Source organism: Ranitomeya imitator, chromosome 1, assembly GCF_032444005.1.
Source record: "Ranitomeya imitator isolate aRanImi1 chromosome 1, aRanImi1.pri, whole genome shotgun sequence".
In the NCBI taxonomy this organism is placed as follows: Eukaryota; Metazoa; Chordata; class Amphibia; order Anura; family Dendrobatidae; genus Ranitomeya; species Ranitomeya imitator.
In genome coordinates this window covers 430,031,558-430,050,589 of record NC_091282.1, presented here as the reverse complement: position 1 = coordinate 430,050,589, position 19,032 = coordinate 430,031,558, and the positions used below count along the sequence as shown (strand labels likewise).

Below are 19,032 nucleotides of genomic sequence, written 5' to 3'. Positions count from 1 at the left end.
TCAGGAGAGTTGGCAGGCCAATTGAGCACAGTAATACCATGGTCAGTAAACCATTTACCAGTGGTTTTGGCACTGAGCAGGTGCCAGGTCGTGCTGAAAAATGAAATCTTCATCTCCATAAAGCATTTCAGCCGATGGAAGCATGAAGTGCTCCAAAATCTCCTGATAGCTAGCTGCATTGACCCTGCCCTTGATGAAACACAGTGGACCAACACCAGCAGCTGACATGGCACCCCACACCATCACTGACTGTGGGTACTTGACACTGGACTTCAGGCATTTTGGCATTTCCTTCTCCCCAGTCTTCCTCCAGACTCTGGCACCTTGATTTCCGAATGACATGCAAAATTTGCTTTCATCAGAAAAAAGTACTTGGGACCACTTAGCAACAGTCCAGTGCTGCTTCTCTGTAGCCCAGGTCAGGCGCCTCTGCCGCTGTTTATGGTTCAAAAGTGGCTTTACCTGGGGAATGCGGCACCTGTAGCCCATTTCCTGCACACGCCTGTGCACGGTGGCTCTGGATGTTTCCACACCAGAGTCAGTCCACTGCTTCCTCAGGTTCCCCAAGGTCTGGAATCGGTCCTTCTCCACAATCTTCCTCAGGGTCCGGTCTCCTCTTCTCGTTGTACAGCGTTTTCTGCCACATTGTTTCCTTCCAACAGACTTACCATTGAGGTGCCTTGATACAGCACTCTGGGAACAGCCTATTTGTTGAGAAATTTCTTTCTGGGTCTTACCCTCTTGCTTGAGGGTGTCAATGATGGCCTTCAGGTCGCTAGTCTTACCCATGATGGGGGTTTTGAGTAATGAACCAGGCAGGGAGTTTATAAAAGCCTCAGGTATCTTTTGCATGTGTTTAGAGTTAATTAGTTGATTCAGAAGATTAGGGTAATAGGTCGTTTAGAGAACCTTTTCTTGATATGCTAATTTTTTGAGACAGGTTTTTTGGGTTATCAGGAGTTGTATGCCAAAATCATCAGTATTAAAACAATAAAAGACCTGACAAATTTCAGTTGGTGGATAATGAATCTATAATATATGAAAGTTTAATTGTAATCATTACATTATGGTAAATAATGAAATTTAACACTATATGCTAATTTTTTGAGAAGGACCTGTAAGGTTGAGAAGGAGAATGCAACAGATTAATTGACAGACTTCATTATTTATTGGGTGAACTCCCAAAGACCGGATAACAATTTATCAAAACTAGGGAAAAAAATTAAGACAATGGTCCAAGGGCCATATTTTAATATCACCACTTTAGGGGACATGCAACTCATAACTACCATCATCAGTCGCCTGTACCTCCATAAGAACTTTGTATCAATTTTCATGCCAAGTCTTCCATAGGAGCACTATCAACAGTTTATCGCACCCGCACTCGTATTTTTGGGTTCTGCTTAAATTTTTTTTATACTGTCATTGTTTGGACACATATGCCAACAGGTATAGAAGTCTGATTCCACATATACTCTGCAACAGGACAACCCCAAACATACAACCGAAGGCATGGAGGATCATCTTCAGAGTAAAGAATAAAGAGTCCTGGGAGTCATGTTATGGCCCCCTCAAAGACTTGATCTCAACATCAAGTGTCTGGGATTACATGGAGAGACAAGTAGAAAAACTGTAGGGAAACAAACGCACACAAGACAAAAATCGGGCGATACCCTTATAGCTGCAAAAGGAAAGTAAAAGGAAGGTGCTGACCTGAGCAGGTTGTGTGCAGGTAACTCATGGCTGGGGATGATATCATCCAAATTGGTCAACTATCCTGGAGGATAACAATTTCAGGCTGCGCTGCTGTAATCAAGAATCCTTATGAACAAGAGGAGTTGAACGTTTATTTCCACAACGTGTTTCAACGCTGGACTAGCTTCTTTTTTAAGTGTTAAAAAAAAAAACAATTACTACTCATCTTGGTCCTAACAATTATTTATTACAGCAGCGCGGCCCGATATCACGTTATCGCCCAAATTAGCCATGGAGAGACAGAAAGCGCACGTCCAAAGAAGATCTGTGGTTAGCTGTCCAACCTCCCTGCCAAGTTCCTTCAAATGCTTGACTTTCAAAACAGCATCAAAGAATCAATTCCCCAAGCTACCCTTGCACCAGATATAGATTTCTTTTATAGATTTCTCTCTTGTTCAGTAAGGCTGGGTTCACACTGCATTAACAGCAGCCCGTTCAACACATGCGTTAAACGGGTTGCGTTAACGCAAGTGCCACATTTCATATCACTAGCGCAGATAGAGCTAGCAGATGCTCTATCTGCGCTAGCCGTGACGGACCCGGAAACGCTGAACCCTGCGTCCCAGGGTCCATCACTCAATGACGGCCCATTTTGGGCGTGCTCTAGCGATGCGCCCGAAATAGAGATTAATGGCAGCGTTAACGGACTGCGTTACACCGCGTTATGCCGTGGTTTAACGCAGTCTGTCTAACAGACTGCCAGAACGCAGTATGAACCCAGCCTAACTTAGAAGTGTTAACTGTTTTTCAATTAACAAAATGCAATTTTCTAAAGCGTTCTTCCTTTGCAGCATTTTGCACGGTACTTACCTTGCAAAGGTGAGGCCAATACCATTGTCAGAGAACCTGAAAAATAATATATAATATATAGATTATACTAATAATCTTATATATAATTGCCTAGAATACTACTTCCTGCAATTTGTGCCAACTTCCGTGGCTTTGTCCGGAGCTAATGTCCGGAGATAAGTGACGTCAACAGTGTCCAGTGTCTGATTGGTTGCCGCCTGCTGCGAGCGACCAATCAGAAACGTGCCGTACTGTGACACACTCCGCCCACCATTTTGGTGTGATTTTTGAATTTTTACCTCACAGCAAGTTTCTACTGCGTGGAGGCGGGCCCAGTGACGTTGCTCTTCAAGCTCCTGCCGAATTTCAAGTATATATGGATTCTAGACTCCCGATTCTTTAGAATCGGGCTGCCATCTAGTAATAATAATAATAGATTAATATATAATCTATAAAAATCTACCAAGAGATAAAGAAAAACGTTCCCTTCCAGCAATGATTAATGTAGGTGTTATGGCTTTTTTTAGCATTGTTAATTGCATGGAAAAGGCGAACATACATGAAGGGCTCTGCATATTTTTGCCCAAAAATCTGACCGGCAGTTTTTCTCCATTCTGAAAAATCAAGCAAGGCCTAGTGTGTGAGGGACAAATCATCAATGGCCTGGGGGATTTACTAAAATTTATGCCACAAACTGGAAACTAGTCCAACACAAGAAAACAGGGAACCGTACAGAAATGAATTTTAGGGTTTTTTCCAGCTCTTCAATTGTGGTCATGTGGAAAATCGTATATTAAAGTGGTGACTGTGTAATGCCAATTACCAAACTAGGGAGTTTCATTTAAGGGTGCGGGGGCAGTGCTGTCAATATATGAAACTCCACTATAACCACTGAGACAGGAGAATCGTGGCTTCATGGAAACCGGTCTGGACAAAATGGTGAAGGGACTACAGAATAAGTAGTCATACATACCCCGAATTAGTTATGATGATGTCTCCTCCTCTCACCCAAGCACCGTGGTCATTATTCTTAAAAGAAACCAGGCCATCAATAAGAGCAGCAACTCTTGGTTTTAGAGGATCAGCATCAACATGGGGTCGAAATCTGCGTAACGGATAGAAAGACAAGGTCAATTGGTGTTGCTTGTTAAGTCAAATATATTTTAAACAACACAGTAAAGAAATTTCAAGCTGAAAACTTCTATATATTGTTACAATAATGTGAATGGGGTTTAAATGAGCGGTACCATGTGACCGCTCAGGACAGTTAGAAGCTGCGGCGCGGGAGAACCTCTGTTTGGCACACTTAGGTTTTACAGTTTAATACTGTTTACTCAGCCTGTGTGGGTGTAACTATTTTTTATTAATCTATCAGACTCATCAGTTTTGGTTGAGTGTCATTCGCGCATGCATTGTATTACTGCAAACTGTAAATTGTCATCATTCTATATCCGGTTTGATCCCTGTATATTCCAGCCTACTTTTGCAGTGATGTCATTCTCGGATTACGTTTCTCATTTACACCTCCTAGTGCCCATATTTTCTATCGGTGCCCTTTTGTGTCACAGCCTACTATGGCCTTTTTTGCCTGTGTGGGCATAAATCATCTTTTATTAGTTAAATAAATTCTTAAGGTTTGGTCTAATTTCAATCGTGCATGCGCTGTATGACCGTAAAAGGCCGCTTTATTGTACTCACATTGATGCCTGTACATCTGAGCCTGTTTTTTGAGCGGCACTATTCTTTTAAGAAGCGGTTTCCAGTGCCTTTATGATATCCCCCTACTGGCGCTTCGGCGCCTTGCAGTTTAATATTGCCTATTCCGTTCGTGTGGGTGTTACTATTCTTTACTATTCTATCGGATTCTCACCAGGTACGGTGGATTGCCATTCGCGCATGCGCTGTGTATTTGTAAATCGCCATCTTGGTACACTGTCTGATGCTTGTACACCCTAGCTTATTTCCGGAGCGGCGTCATCTCCATGTCACTCTTACCATGCGTTTTCACAGTTGTCTGGGATCCTGCTATTCTGGGTACTGTATTTAAGGTTGATTGTGAGCGTCGGCGCTTTGCAGTCTAATATTCTCTATTTCGTCTGTGTGGGCGTTATTATTCTTTACCATTCTACCGGACTCTCACCAGTTCCGGTGAATCGTCATTCGCGCATGCGCTGTGTAGTTGTAAATCGCCATCTTGGTATACTCTGTCTGATGCCTGTACACCCTGGCTCATTCCCGTAGCGGCGTCATCTCCGGATCATTTCTACCATGTGTCCTCACAGCTGTTTGGGATCCGGCTATTTTGGGTACTGTATTTAAGGTTGATTGTGAGTCTAAGCCAGCACTCCACTCTTACCCCTGATGAAGCCACGGCTGTGGCAACATGTGTCGGGTCTTTGACCCCCCTCGGACCTCCCATTGGGTTTGCACATGGGTTCGCATGATCGATAAGACATATATTGCGGTTATGTAAATTGATAGGTATATGTGGTTGGTACATATTTGATACCCACATGCACACTCTTGAGCATGCTGGATGGGATTTGTATGGCGGCTATTTAGTTTTATGTGCATGCAACCTTACCTCTGAGGTTTACTGTCAGATATTGGTTCAACTATTGACAATTTAGGGGGGACCTTTTTCATGTGCAATACGGCTGCATACAGTGGTTATTCAGTTGTTGGGCAAATCCAACCGATGCATGCTGTCTATTCGCTTGATTACATGTCGCATATACTCAGACAGTATGGCATCTTTATAGGAGTATTGATAACATGTATTTTGTGCACCCATCATAATTACAGCCTTTTCCTGTTTCTTGAAAAAAACCTGTTTTTTCCGCATATTGTCATGCCCTATGACCTTTATTGTTGGTTGCATATATTTATTGTTACAGTGCAATACTCCCATTATTGTTTTTTTTGGCCTATTTTGTCCAGTTCCCAGGGGGTTGTATTTCTCGTCTTTTTTGGGGGTTGTGTATTCACGGTTTTTAATGTTTTTAGGTAATTGTTTTTGTGGTTTGTTTGCTTTTGGACTCTAAATAAATTATCTTTTAAATAATATATCTTGCATATGGGGTGTTCCCCAATTCTCCGTATGTCTCTTTTTTCTCCTTTTTTGTTGCATTTAATATTGACATACTGTGGGTTGATCCCCCGCCATTAGATTTTTGATGGTGCCCTCCACCCCTGTTTTGTCTTCGCGGGAGAACCAGGGACCTGCAGGGACCGCGCCGGGAGCAGGTGAGTATTATTAGACTCCCCTCCCATGCCAACCCCTGGGTATATACTCGAGTATAAGCCAAGATTTTCAGCCCATCTTTTTGGGCTGAAAGTCCCCCTCTCGGCTTATACTCGAGTCACACCCAGGGATCGGCAGGGAAGGGGAGTCTAATACTCACCAGCTCCCGGCGGGGTTCCTGCAGGTCCCTGGTTCTCACGGCGCCGCAGCTTCTTCCCGTACTGAGCAGTGACATGCTACCACTCATTACAGTATTGAATATGGACCCGATGCCACTACCATAGGGGTGGAGCCACATTCATTACTGTAATGAGCGGTAACGGTGACCGCTCAGTACAGGAAGAGGAGAACCAGGGACCGCGCCAGGAGCAGTTGAGTATAATGGGGAGGGGGGAGCGCTGCGCGATATTCACCTCTCCTTGTTTCGGGCGAAGTTCCGTCTTCAGCAGTGACGCTCAGGTCAGAGGGCGCGGTGACGTGGTTAGTGCGCACCCTCTGCCTGAACGTCAATGCACAAGATGCTGAAGATGGAGCGGCGCCCGGAACGAGGAGAGGTGAATATTGAAAGTGCCAGGGACCTGAGCGACGAGAGGTGAGTATGTGATTTTTTAATCGCAGCAACAGCATATGGGGCAAATATCTTTATGGAGCATCTTATGGGGCCATAATCAGCATTTGTGGAGCATTATACAGGGCAAATATCTGTATGGAGCATCTTATGTGGCCATAATCAACGTTTGTGCAGCACTGTATGGGGCAACTATCTTTATGGAGGATCTTTTGGGGCCATAATGTTTGTGCAGCACTATATGGGGTAAAAATCTCTATGGAGCATCTTATGGGGCCATAATCAACATTTGTGCAGCATTATATGGGGCAAATATCTCTATGGAGCATCTTATGGCGCCAGTATTATCCTTTATATGGGGCATATTTTATTATGGAGCATCTTATGGGGCCCATTAAACTTTATGGAGCATTATATGGGGCTCCTGATTCAATATGGATATTCAAAAACACTTAACCTACTGATGTCTCAATTAATTTTACTTTTATTGGTATCTATTTTTACTTTTGGACATTTACCGGTAGCTGCTGCATTTCTCACCCTAGGCTTATACTCGAGTCATTAAGTTTTCCCAGTTTTTGTGGCAAAATTAAGGGGGTCGGCTTATACTCGAGTATACAAGGTACATCTCAAAACAGCACAATGCATTCAGGAAAAGCCAAGCATAAGTTGAGGGCTAACACAGGTACTAAGTGACAGAGCATCCTCTATTCCACTAGGATTATATACCATTGTTCAGGTCCTCTCAAATTAACTCAAATCTATAGTGTGACATATTACATGTTCTTTTTCACATGAGTTGTTCAAATTTGGAGCCAATTTTAATTTTTCTTAACCTTTGTCAGGCTGTATAATTTTACAACGTTAACAGGCTGCAGAGGTACAATTGTACCTTCATATATATATTTTATTGAAATTTGGCCAATATATTCTGGACCAAAACTGCAGAGATGTCACGAAATTTCAGCCCTCTACGGCTTGTCGAAAAAAAAAAAAAAAGTTATTGCAATTTTAAAACGGAATAGTTTCAATTGTACCTACTCAGCCGGACAAAGGTTAAATGCATGCATTTAGGCCTAAAAATCATTTTGCAATTGGATTTCATTAAAAATTTAGCACTGGTTGGCTTTTACAGACTTGGTTTCTGTGCATATTTATTTTTTTATGCGGTCTATGATCATAAATCAGGTGAAAAGCTCATAGACAAGCAAGAGATGAACCTTCGGAACAAGCGCATTGACTCTCGGATAAGTCATTCTGCGGCCAGATATAAAAAGGATTCCTTTTTGTAGCCTAGGTGTTGCACTGTTTCTTAACCCCTTCATGACCCAGCCTATTTTGACCTTAATGACCTGGCCATTTTTTGCAATTCTGACCATTGTCCCTTTATGAGGTAATAACTCAGGAACGCTTCAACGGATCCTAGCGATTCTGAGATTGTTTTTTCGTGACATATTGGGCTTCATGTTAGTAGTAAATTTAGGTAGATTTTTTTTTTCACAAATAAACGCAAAAACTATCGGAAATTTGGCTAAAATGTAGAAAATTTCGCAATTTTCTAATTTTTTATTTGTATTCTGTTAAACCAGAGAGTTATATGACACAAAATAGTTAATAAATAACATTACCCACATGTCTACTTTACATCAGCACAATTTTGGAACCAAAATTTTTTTTTCTAGGAAGTTATAAGGGTTAAATTTGACCAGCAATTTTTCATTTTTACAACAAAATCATTTTTTTTTTTTTTTGTTTTTTAGGGACCACCTCACATTTGTAGTTTGAGGGGTCTATATGGCTGAAAATACCCAAAAGTGACACCATTCTAAAAACTGCACGCCTCAAGGTGCTCAAAACCACATTCAAGAAGTTTATTAACCCTTCTGCTGCTGTGAAGCACCTGAAGCAACATGGAAGGAAAAAATGAACATTTAACTTTTTAGTCACAAAAATGATCTTTTAGCAACAATTGTTTTTTATTTTCCCAAGGGTAAAAGGAGAAAGTGGACACCGAAAGTCATTGTACAATTTGTCCTGAGTACGCCGATACCCCATGTGTGTGTGGGGGGGGGGGGGGGGGGGGGAACAACTGTTTGGGCGCACGACAGGGCTCGGAAGGGAAGGAGCGCCATTTGACTTTTTCCATGAAAAGTTAGCTCCAATCGATAGCGGACACCATGTCGCGTTTGGAGAGCTCCTGTGTGCCTAAACATTCACAATTCCTCCACAAATGACCCCATTTTGGAAACTAGACCCACCAAGGAACTTATCTAGATGCATAGTGAGCACTTTGAACCCCCAGGTGCTTCACAAATTGATCCGTAAAAATGAAAAAGTACTTTTTTTCCTTTTCACAAAAAATTTTTTAGCCTCAATTTTTTCATTTTTACATGGGCAACAGGATAAAATGGATCCTAAAATGTGTTGGGCAATTTCTCCTGAGTACACCGATACCTCACATATGGGGGTAAACCACTGTTTGGGCACATGGTAAGGCTCGGAAGGGAAGGAGCGCCATTTGACTTTTTGAATGAAAAATTAGCTCCAATTGTTAGCGGACACCATGTCGCGTTTGGAGAGCCTCTGATGTGCCTAAACATTGGAGCTCCCACACAAATGACCCCATTTTGGAAACTAGACCTCACAAGGAACTAATCTAAATGTGCGATGAGCACTTTAAACCCCAAGTGCGTCACAGAAGTTTATAATGCAGAGCCGTGAAAATAAATAATTTTTCTTTCCTCAAAAATTATTTTTTAGCCCACAAATTTTTATTTTCACAAGAGTAACAGGAGAAATTGGACCCCAAAAGTTGTTGTCCAGTTTACCTGAGTACGCCAATACCCCATATGTGGGGGGAAACCACTATTTGGGCACACGTCAGGGCTCGGAAGGGAAGTAGTGACGTTTTGGAATGCAGACGTTGATGGATTGGTCTTCAGGCGTCACGTTTGCAGAGCCCCTAATGTGCCTAAACTGTAGAAACCCCCCACAAGTGACCACATTTTGGAAACTAGACCCCCCAAGGAACTTACTTAGATGTGTGGTGAGCACTTTGAACCCCCAAGTGCTTCACAGAAATTTATAACGCAGAGCCGTGAAAATAAAAAATCATTTTTATTCACACAAAAATAAGTTTTCAGCCCCCATTTTTTTATTTTCCCAAGGGTAACAGGAGAAATTAGACCCCCAAAGTTGTTGTGCAATTTTTCCTGAGTACGCTTGTGCCCCATATGTTTGGGTAAACCACTGTTTGGGTGCACATCGGGGCTCGGAAGGGAGCACCATTTGACTTTTTTGAACGCAAGACTGGCTGGAATCAATGGTGGCGCCATGTCGCGTTTGGAGATCCCTGATGTGCCTAAACAGTGGAAACCCCTCAATTCTAACTCCAACCCTAACCCCAACACACCCTTAACCCTCATCTTAACCCTATTTCCAACCCTAACCCTAAGGCTATATACCCACGTTGCGGATTCGTGTGAGGATTTTTCTGCACAGTTTTTGAAAGATCCGCAGTTAAAGCACACTGCGTTTTACCTGCGGATTTACCACGGATTTCCAGTGTTTTTTTGTGCGGATTCCTATTGAGGAACAGGTTTAAAACACTGCGGAATCCGCACAAAGAATTGACATGCTGCGGAAAATACAACGCAGCGTTTCCGTGCGGTATTTTGTGCACCATGGGCACAGCGGATTTGGTTTTCCATAGGTTTACATGGTACTGTAAACGTGATGGAAAACTGCTACGAATCCGCAGTGGCCAATCCGCTGTGGATCCGCAGCCAAATCCACACCGTGTGCACATAGCCTAATTCTAACCCTAATTGCAACCCTAGTTCTAACCTTAACCCTAGTTCTAACCCTAACCCTAGTTCTAACCCAAACCCTAGTTCTAACCCAAACCCTAGTTCTAACCCAAACCCTAGTTCTAACCCTAACCCTAGTTCTAACCCTAACCCTAGTTCTAACCCTAACCCTAGTTCTAACCCTAACCCTAGTTCTAACCCTAACCCTAGTTCTAACCCTAACCCTAGTTCTAACCCTAACCCTAGTTCTAACCCTAACCCTAGTTCTAACCCTAACCCTAGTTCTAACCCTAACCCTAGTTCTAACCCTAACCCTAGTTCTAACCCTAACCCTAGTTCTAACCCTAACCCTAGTTCTAACCCTAACCCTAGTTCTAACCCTAACCCTAGTTCTAACCCTAACCCTAGTTCTAACCCTAACCCTAGTTCTAACCCTAACCCTAGTTCTAACCCTAACAGAAAAATAAAAAAAATCTATATATTCCTTTATTTTATTATTGTCCCTACCTATGGGGGCGATAAAGGGGGGGGGGGTTTATTTATTTTTTTTGATCGCTGTGCTAGATCACAGTGATCAAAATGTACCTGGAACGAATCTGCCGGCCGAATCGGCGGGCGCACTGCGCATGCGCCCGCCATTTTGGAAGATGGCGGTGCCCATGGAGAAGACGAACAGACACCGGAGCCTAGTAAGAATGGGGGGGGGGGTGAGATCGGAGCACAGGGGGTGGGATAAGAGCATGGGGGGAGCGGACAGGAGGATGGAGGCGGTGGATCGGTGGCGGCGGCAGCCATGGCTGATTATATTGCAGCATCGGCCATGGCTGGATTGTAATATTTCACCAATTTTCATTGGTGAAATATTATGATTGCTCTGACTGGCTGTTGAAAGTGACATTTCACTTTCAGTCAGAGCGATCGTAGCCACGGGGGTGGTATTGGGCTTAAGTACCACTCCCCCTATCCCTGCAGGTCGAGTGAAATTACAGTTAACCCTTTCACCCGACCTGCAGGAGCGCGATCCGACCATGATGCATATGCTGCGTCACAGGTTGGATTGGCACAGGTTTTCATGACGCATGCGCTGCGTCAAAGGTCGGGAAGGGGTTAAAGGTGTTATTCCTTTTCAGAAATCTTTTCCGGATATGTAAAGTTGAGTGTAATAACAGAAACTACATAACTTGCCATCCTGGAGTCTAGCGCCTAGTCTCCACTGCGGTCTCGTCTCCATTACTGAGCTGCAGCCAATCAGGGAATTCAACGGCTCTGCGCTGTAGACGGCACAAGATACTCAAAGCTGCTGAACTCACAGATTGGCTGCAGCAATGTCGTGAGGTCAGGTATCAGGACATAGGTGGAGACTCAGAGATGGCCCCAAGAAGGCAAGTAGAGACTTTGCTACAACAACTGTACAGATACTACAGAATGAGAAGCTTCCTAAAAGGGGACCTCTGATCATAGCTACGAGCTCACGCTGTCATCTGACAGCGTGGGAACTGCAGCTCTGACCGCCGATAATCATACCGATCAGAGGCAGATGCATGACAGTGTGGCAATGGATGTTCGGGCCCCCCATTTGTGTGAATGGGGTCCAGATTTGGGTACTGTTATAGTAAGCAATTTTTTTTTTTTTGGGCCAAACCCGCACATCCAGGGGTTCGCCCATCACTATTCATTTTTCTATATTTTAACAGCTAGAAATGACGACATGACTTTGTGTTACTTCTTAGTATACAATTATTACAGGTCTCCTCCTCCACTTGTTAGTAGTATTTGTTAGTAGTATTCTTCACAGACTGACCAGCCCTCCCGTCCTCTACTGATGGAAGAGCATATGACCAGAATGGTCCATCAGCATCCACAGATTGAAGCACTTCCTTCTCATGTGAAAGGAGTTTTCTATTGGAGTAGGCTGATTGACAGGTTTGGGCACATGCTTTGGGCACATGCTCCTCTGTCGGTGGTCATTTATTAAACCTTGAAGCCAGAAGAGGTTGCCTTGTCATGGAGGTAGGTTCGCAAACTTGTCAGTATAGTAATTGTAGCAGTTATGCATTAACAAAATTAGAAAAGCTCACTGCCAACGATACTGCCTTGTCTTTGTGCTTTTTAGCTTGTGCACTGTAGTCACAGCGGGCCAGCGATTTTACGTTGCGAAATGGGGCTGACGATTGTCTGTTGCAGTTGTGTTTGGCTCACAAGTTACACTGCATTAAAGCTACATATATTAACATAACTCATGTTTTCAGCCATTGCTTGCAAGCAAGAATATATTCCTTCACTGACAGCAAGCAAAACTACTGAAAATAGTTATTGTGTAATGAAACCTACAGGAACTTTATTTCTCTTTCACCATTTACAAAGAAACCCCTTTGGAGTTTCTTCCTCGAATTTGCAGTCAGGAATAGTTTATCCTAATCACACTAGTCAAACACAGATGTCAGATGGAAAAATAAAACTATCTGTACAAACGTACAAAATTCATCACCCGTCAGGATGGGAGTACACGGTGAAGAAAGAACTGCTGACTACACACTGTCAGCACGAACACAGGGCGGAAAGATCAGGAAGGCGAACTTTGCCAAAGGCTACTGAGTGCTAGGACAAGGCTCCCAAAAGAAAAGAAAAATGCCTAGAATAAACATGCCACCACCGTGAGGACTGAGCGATGGAAAGACTGAAGTAGGAACCATATAAAAAGGAGGGTAAAATAGTCACCCTGCTCGAATGTAAAAAGACTTGTGTATAAAAGGGCGCTGGATCTTCCCATTGATTATACACTACAACATATGAGTGCCACATTCATCCAAAGGGCAACATAAAGTACACAACAGAGGACACAGAGGAAGTGCGTGTTACTACACATCGACTCATTGACGGGACCTCATCATTTCTGCCCCGAGATCAAAGGGCAGCCAAGCGATTCTACACAGGGCCAGAACACGAATGTATAATATTCCAAAAATCTGTTTAATCTTTTGTGGCAGCGTATGGAACTCAAAGAGAATGTGCAGAGTGGAATAACATGCCTTCCGAGCCTGGTTTCACCATTACAGCTTGGACCAGAAACAATGATGAAGCGTGTAAAGCATGGAATGGATATCAATTGGAAGGAAATAAGAAAAAAAACATCTTTCATGAAAAATGTGAAAACCATATGCTGACAACACATCTAATGCTTTCGGTCATCATTTACGGCACTTTCACAATTGTACATTTTGATCAGTTTAGCTTTTTTTTCTTTAGGCAGTGTCAATGTACAATTATTGTGCGCACGAGCAAGCAACCAATGCATACATAAAACACAGCCATAGACGCCCATTCACCAGATGGAGACAACTTTGGCCTTCATTCAACAAAATGCTTTGATGTGTACATCTTTATAATATACATAGTCATGGAAAGTATTCAAAGTTCTCCGTACTTATATGGAAGGAGGCGAAAGAAATCTATGTACGGTACATACAGGTGCTTCTCACAAAATTAGAACATCAAACAGTTAATTTCAGTTATTCAATACAAAAAGTGAAACTTAGTCATTGAAAACAGAGTGATAAATTTCAAGTTTATTTCTGTTAATGATGATGATTATTTCTGTTAATGATGATGATTATGGCTTAGAGCCAATGAATACCCTAAAGTCATTATCTCAGTAAATTAGATTAACAAAAACTCCTGCAAAGGCTTCCTAAGCATTTAAAAAAGGTCCCTTAAGGTACCTTCACACTAAACGACGCTGCAGCGATCCAGACAACGATCCGGATCGCTGCAGCGTCGCTGTTTGGTCGCTGGAGAGCTGTCACACAGACCGCTCTCCAGCGACCAACGATGCCGGTAACCAGGGTAAACATCCTAAAAGTAAAAAAAACAAATGCTACATACTTACCTACCGCTGTCTGTCCCCGGCGCTTTGCTTCTCTGCTCTGGCTGTGAGCGCCGGGCAGCCGGAAAGCAGAGCAGTGACGTCACCGCTCTGCTTTCCGGCCGCTGTGCTCACAGCCAGAGCAGAGAAGCCCAGCGCCGGGGACAGACAGCGGTAGGTAAGTATGTAGCGTTTGTTTTTTTTACTTTTAGGATGGTAACCAGGGTAAACATCGGGTTACTAAGCGCGGCCCTGCGCTTAGTAACCCGATGTTTACCCTGGTTACCAGCGAAGACATCGCTGAATCAGTGTCACACACGCCGATTCAGTGATGTCAGCGGGAGAGCCAGCGACCAAAGAAAGGTCTGGCCCTCTAGCCCCGACCAACGACATCACAGCAGGATTCTGAACGCTGCTGCGTGTCAAACTAAACGATATCGCTAGCGAGGACGCTGCAACGTCACGGATCGCTAGCGATATCGTTTAGTGTGAAGGTACCTTTAGACTGTTTCAGAAGGCTCCACAGTCATTGACACTCCACAAGAAGGGTAAGCCACAAAAGGTCATTGCTAAAGAAGCTGGCTGTTCACAGAGTGTGTATCCAAGAATATAAATAGAAACTTGAGTGAAAGGAAAAGTGTGGCAGAAAAGGTGCTCAAGCAACCGGGATAACCACATCACCGCGTCAAGTGACGTCAACGGTAGTCACTGAGCATGTGCTGACTCCCCGCCTGATGCGGTGAACTTGACAGTGTGGGAAAATGTTCAGAAACTTTCCCACGCTACAGAGTTCATGTCGGGCCAGGCTGGGAGGCTGAGCAGGCAGCTTTTCATTCATTCCTCAGTTGTTTACAGCCCGGCCGGCAGCATTAGCACCTCTCCGGGTTGTGACTTGACTGTACGGCGGACAGGTATGGGATATTGTTGCTTTTATATTTTGCCTTTTTTTTTTTTTTTTTTTTAACAGAAGAACGAGGGCTTCGCTTGCATTGAGCGTGCAATAAAGATGTTAAAACCTGTGTGTTTCATCATTTCATTAAAAGACGCGCGCGCGCGCGTGCGTGCGTGTGTGTGTATATATATGTGTATGTGTATATTTTTAAACCTTTCATACTCTTGGATTAATAATGGATAGACTTAATGTCACCTTACAATAGCAAGGCGACATTGACCCCTTATTACCCAATATGCCGATGCTACAGAGCAATGGGAAGAGGGAGGCCAAGTGCCAGAATAGGCGCATCTTGCAGATGTGCCTTTTCTGGGGTGGCTGGGGGCAGATGTTTTTAGCCAGTTTTTTATCTGAATGAATACTATAATTTAACACCTACAGCTCGAAATTTTTACACACACACTACTGACATTATTAGTGAGGGACATGTATAAATCTAACGGATATGCAATGGTCTACTGCATGTAAACCATGTCTCATATCCTGTCGGGTTCCGTAATGATTTTACAGAACCCGACAATTGAATTAATCGCCTATTCTGCCATCTAACCCTCTATGAAAAAAAAAAAATATGGCCGAGAAAACAACGGAAGATGGGAGCTGCCCCATAGATTAACATTGGTCCGAGTGCTATGCGATTTTTTTTTCGTATAGCACTCGTCCGTATTACGCTCTAGTGTGACTCCAACCTTTACCCGTTATTGGCACTGCTCTAATTTTCTGCAGTTTGTGACATGCAAGATCACTGCAGCTGCCAGTAAAGCTGGAATTCACAATTCAATGCAAGTCTATGAGAGTCAGAACAAAGCTCAAACTTATATTGAGCGCTTGTGATTGTTACCTCTCACTTCTGGCCAGTCAGAAGTTGCATTCACAAGATTGCTGCACAGAACCATAGTGGAGCTGAAGAAGCTAAAGCTAGCTGGGAACTATAAAACTAGGGTCAATGGATGTGATGTTAGCGGCACCACTCCAGCGCTGATTAAAAAAAAAAAAACACCTAGAGTGGTGTTTAACCCCTTAACCCCCGGAGCACTTTTCGTTTTAATTTTTCACTCCCCTTCTTTCCAGAGCCATAACTTTTTTATTTTTCAGTCAATATGGCCATTTGAGGGCTTATTTTTTGCGTGCCAAGCTGGCGTTTTTAGTTATTGCAGATACGGTCTTTTGATCGCCCGTTATTGCATTTTAATGCAATGTTGCAGTGACCCAAAAAATGTAATCTTTGCGTTTTGATTTTTTTTACTCACTACGCTGTTTAGCCATCAGGTTACGGTAATTTTTTTTTTTTTTTTTTTGATAAATCGGGCAATTCTAAACGCGGCGAAACCAAATATGTGTAGGTTTGATTTTTTTATTATTTTATTTTGATTGGGGCAATAAGGGGGGTGATTTGAACTTTTATATTTTTTTTTTTAAATTTTTAAAACCCCCTTTTTTTTTTTTTTTTTTAAATAATTTTGGCATGCTTCAATAGCCTCCATGGGAGGCTAGAAGCATCCACTACTCGATCGCCTCTGCTATATAGAGGAGATGCACAGAACACCTCTATGAAGCAGAATTACAGCATTGCTGTGAGCGCCGACCATATGGTGGTGCTGTTATGGCAATGCACCAATGACCCCCGATCACGTGATGGGGGTCAGCGGTGCCCGTACTTCAGGCTGCGCAGCCGGCAGCGCTTGTTAAATGCCGCTGTTAGAGTTTGACAGTGGCATTTGACTAGTTAAAGGGCGCGGGAGGGGGATACTGCCAGCTGACTAGGTATTCCGTCAGCTGGCAGAAAGCGGTTAAATATCAAAAAACTAACTAGCAATTACAAACAGAATTAGACAAGTGTGAACAGGAGTAAGCCAAGAGAGCCACTCTAACAAATTAAGGCTGCACTCTTAAACACTATAATATGTAAACATTGACTGTATGAAATTAGAAGAGAATTACGGCTATAGAAAACATTTAAAATGAAGGCCAATTCGTGTGAGCCTAACAGGCAGAGACAAGGCTTACCCCTTTGTTGGGACCCTAAACCTAACATGATGCATCTCTCTTCCCATCAGCCTACAGGCTAGCTGCTAATTGCAATTAAAGGGAACATGTCACCAGGTTTGGCCGATACGAGTTACAGCAACCGCCTTTCAGGGCTTATACACAGCATTCTGTATATAAGCTCCAACCCAACCAGTAGGAGAAGAAAAATAACTTCTACTCACCTGAAGGGCGGTCCGGTCCGAGGGGGGCGTCACTCTTCTTGGCTCGGCGCTTCCCATCTTCTTGCGATGCCGTTCTTCTTGGTTCTTGTGGATGACACATCCCTACATCATCCACACATCATCTGCTTGGCATCGCGCTCCTGCGCAGGTGTACTTACCTGCCCCATTGAAGGCAGAGCAAAATCCTGCAGCGTGTAGGTGCTGGGCCTCTCTGACATTTCCCGGCGCCTGCACACTGCAATAGTTTGCTCTGCCCTCAACAGGTAAGAGAAGTACGCCTGCTCAGGAGCGCAATGCCGGGGAGACTGGATGATGCAGGGACACGTCATCCACACGAACCAAGAACGAGGAAGTTATTTTTCAGTTCTTACAAGTCAGGTTGGGGGCAGATATAGAGATATAGAGATATAGAGATATATATATATATATATATATATATATATATATATGGATTGCATTCGGTCTCCGATCAAGTGGAGAAAAAATAAAACAAACAATTTGGGATCGCACACACGACACACCCATAAGTCTATGGGTGCGTATGAAATATTGCACTGCACTCTGATATCACCCGAGTGCAGTATGATTCCTGCTGATGCTGACAGTGGAAGAGATGGAGAAATGACACTAGTGTCCTCCGCAGCTGTGCTACGATGCTCAGATGCAAGAGGATCAGAGCACAGATACTCGACTCATACTCGCAGCAGCAGACGAGGGTCATTAGCATAACGCATCTGATGCGCTCAGATAGGATGTGATACCCTAGTGGGACCCCGGCGGAACGCATTTTTAATTAGAGCTTTTAGCCTTTTAGCCCAAAAGAGGCATCATGTTCGGTTTTTCAATACCACAATACCAACAAAAGGGGTGGACCTTGTTGCTGTGTGTTGGGTTCACACGAATTGGCCAAGTACCTTCAATTTATTTATTTTTATTATTTTTTTTTTTTTTTTTTTTTTTTTTTTTTTTTTTTAAACACCAGTAATGTAGTTCCAATTTCACATATTCAATGTTTGCTTTGCCTTAACTACGTATGAACAGTATTAGAAGAAAACATTACCTGGCATTATTGTCCAAACACAGATATTCCCTTGGGTCTTCAGCACTTGCGTTTGTAGTTTTTACACCCTTATCAATAAACAGGCCAGCCTAAAATAGAAAAAATGTTTTTTATGTATTTTAACGTAACAAAGTACAGTTAATAATAAAGGCTCATTCTTTCTATGCTAGATTGGACTTGTTCGATTATAAATCCATCAGCCAATAGCGACTGGCTGCATATTGCTCACTACCAATAGAGGCTGTCCATAGCCACCCAAAAAAAGCTCAGGGGAGCCAACAGGAGAGGAAGCTTAAAAGGGGCAGTGACATGCAAAAAGGTTGGACACCCATGGTCAAAATTACTGCAAGGCTGCCATCACACTAGCAGTATTTGGTCAGTATTTTACATCAGTATGTGTAAGCCAAAACCAGGAGTGGAACAATTAGAGGAAAAGTATAACAGAAACATATGCACCACTTCTGCATTTATCACCCGCTCCTGGTTTTGGCTACAAATACTGATGTAAAATACTGACCAAATACTGCTAGTGTGACGGCAGCCTTATTGTGAACAGTTAAGCAAGTTGAAGATTAAATGGCCTAAAGCTAAAAGATGACAGTCTCTTTCTATTTTGGGGGAAAAAGAATTATACAAATACAGTTTATATCTAATATTTTTTTTTCTTTTTCCAGCTTTTACACCTTCAGCTTGCTCCTTTTGAGGTAGTCTATCATGGATTTTGAAGTGTGTTTAGGATCATTAGGCATTTGTAGAGCCATCCTCTTTATAACATCAGCTTTT

At 43.0% G+C, this 19,032-nt stretch overlaps 1 protein-coding gene across 1 annotated transcript in view; it reads right to left on the bottom strand.

Annotated features, from left to right (window-relative positions):
- The window catches only part of CEMIP2 (cell migration inducing hyaluronidase 2), a 174,765-nt gene that overhangs the window by 52,003 nt on the left and 103,730 nt on the right, over positions 1-19,032 (bottom strand). Inside the window, exons 12-14 of the mRNA XM_069763494.1 lie at positions 18,250-18,338; positions 3,518-3,649; positions 2,566-2,601 (exon numbers count right to left, since the gene is read on the bottom strand). Of these exons, the coding sequence (XP_069619595.1) occupies positions 2,566-2,601; positions 3,518-3,649; positions 18,250-18,338 (257 nt within the window). The remainder of the gene's footprint in view (positions 1-2,565; positions 2,602-3,517; positions 3,650-18,249; positions 18,339-19,032) is intronic.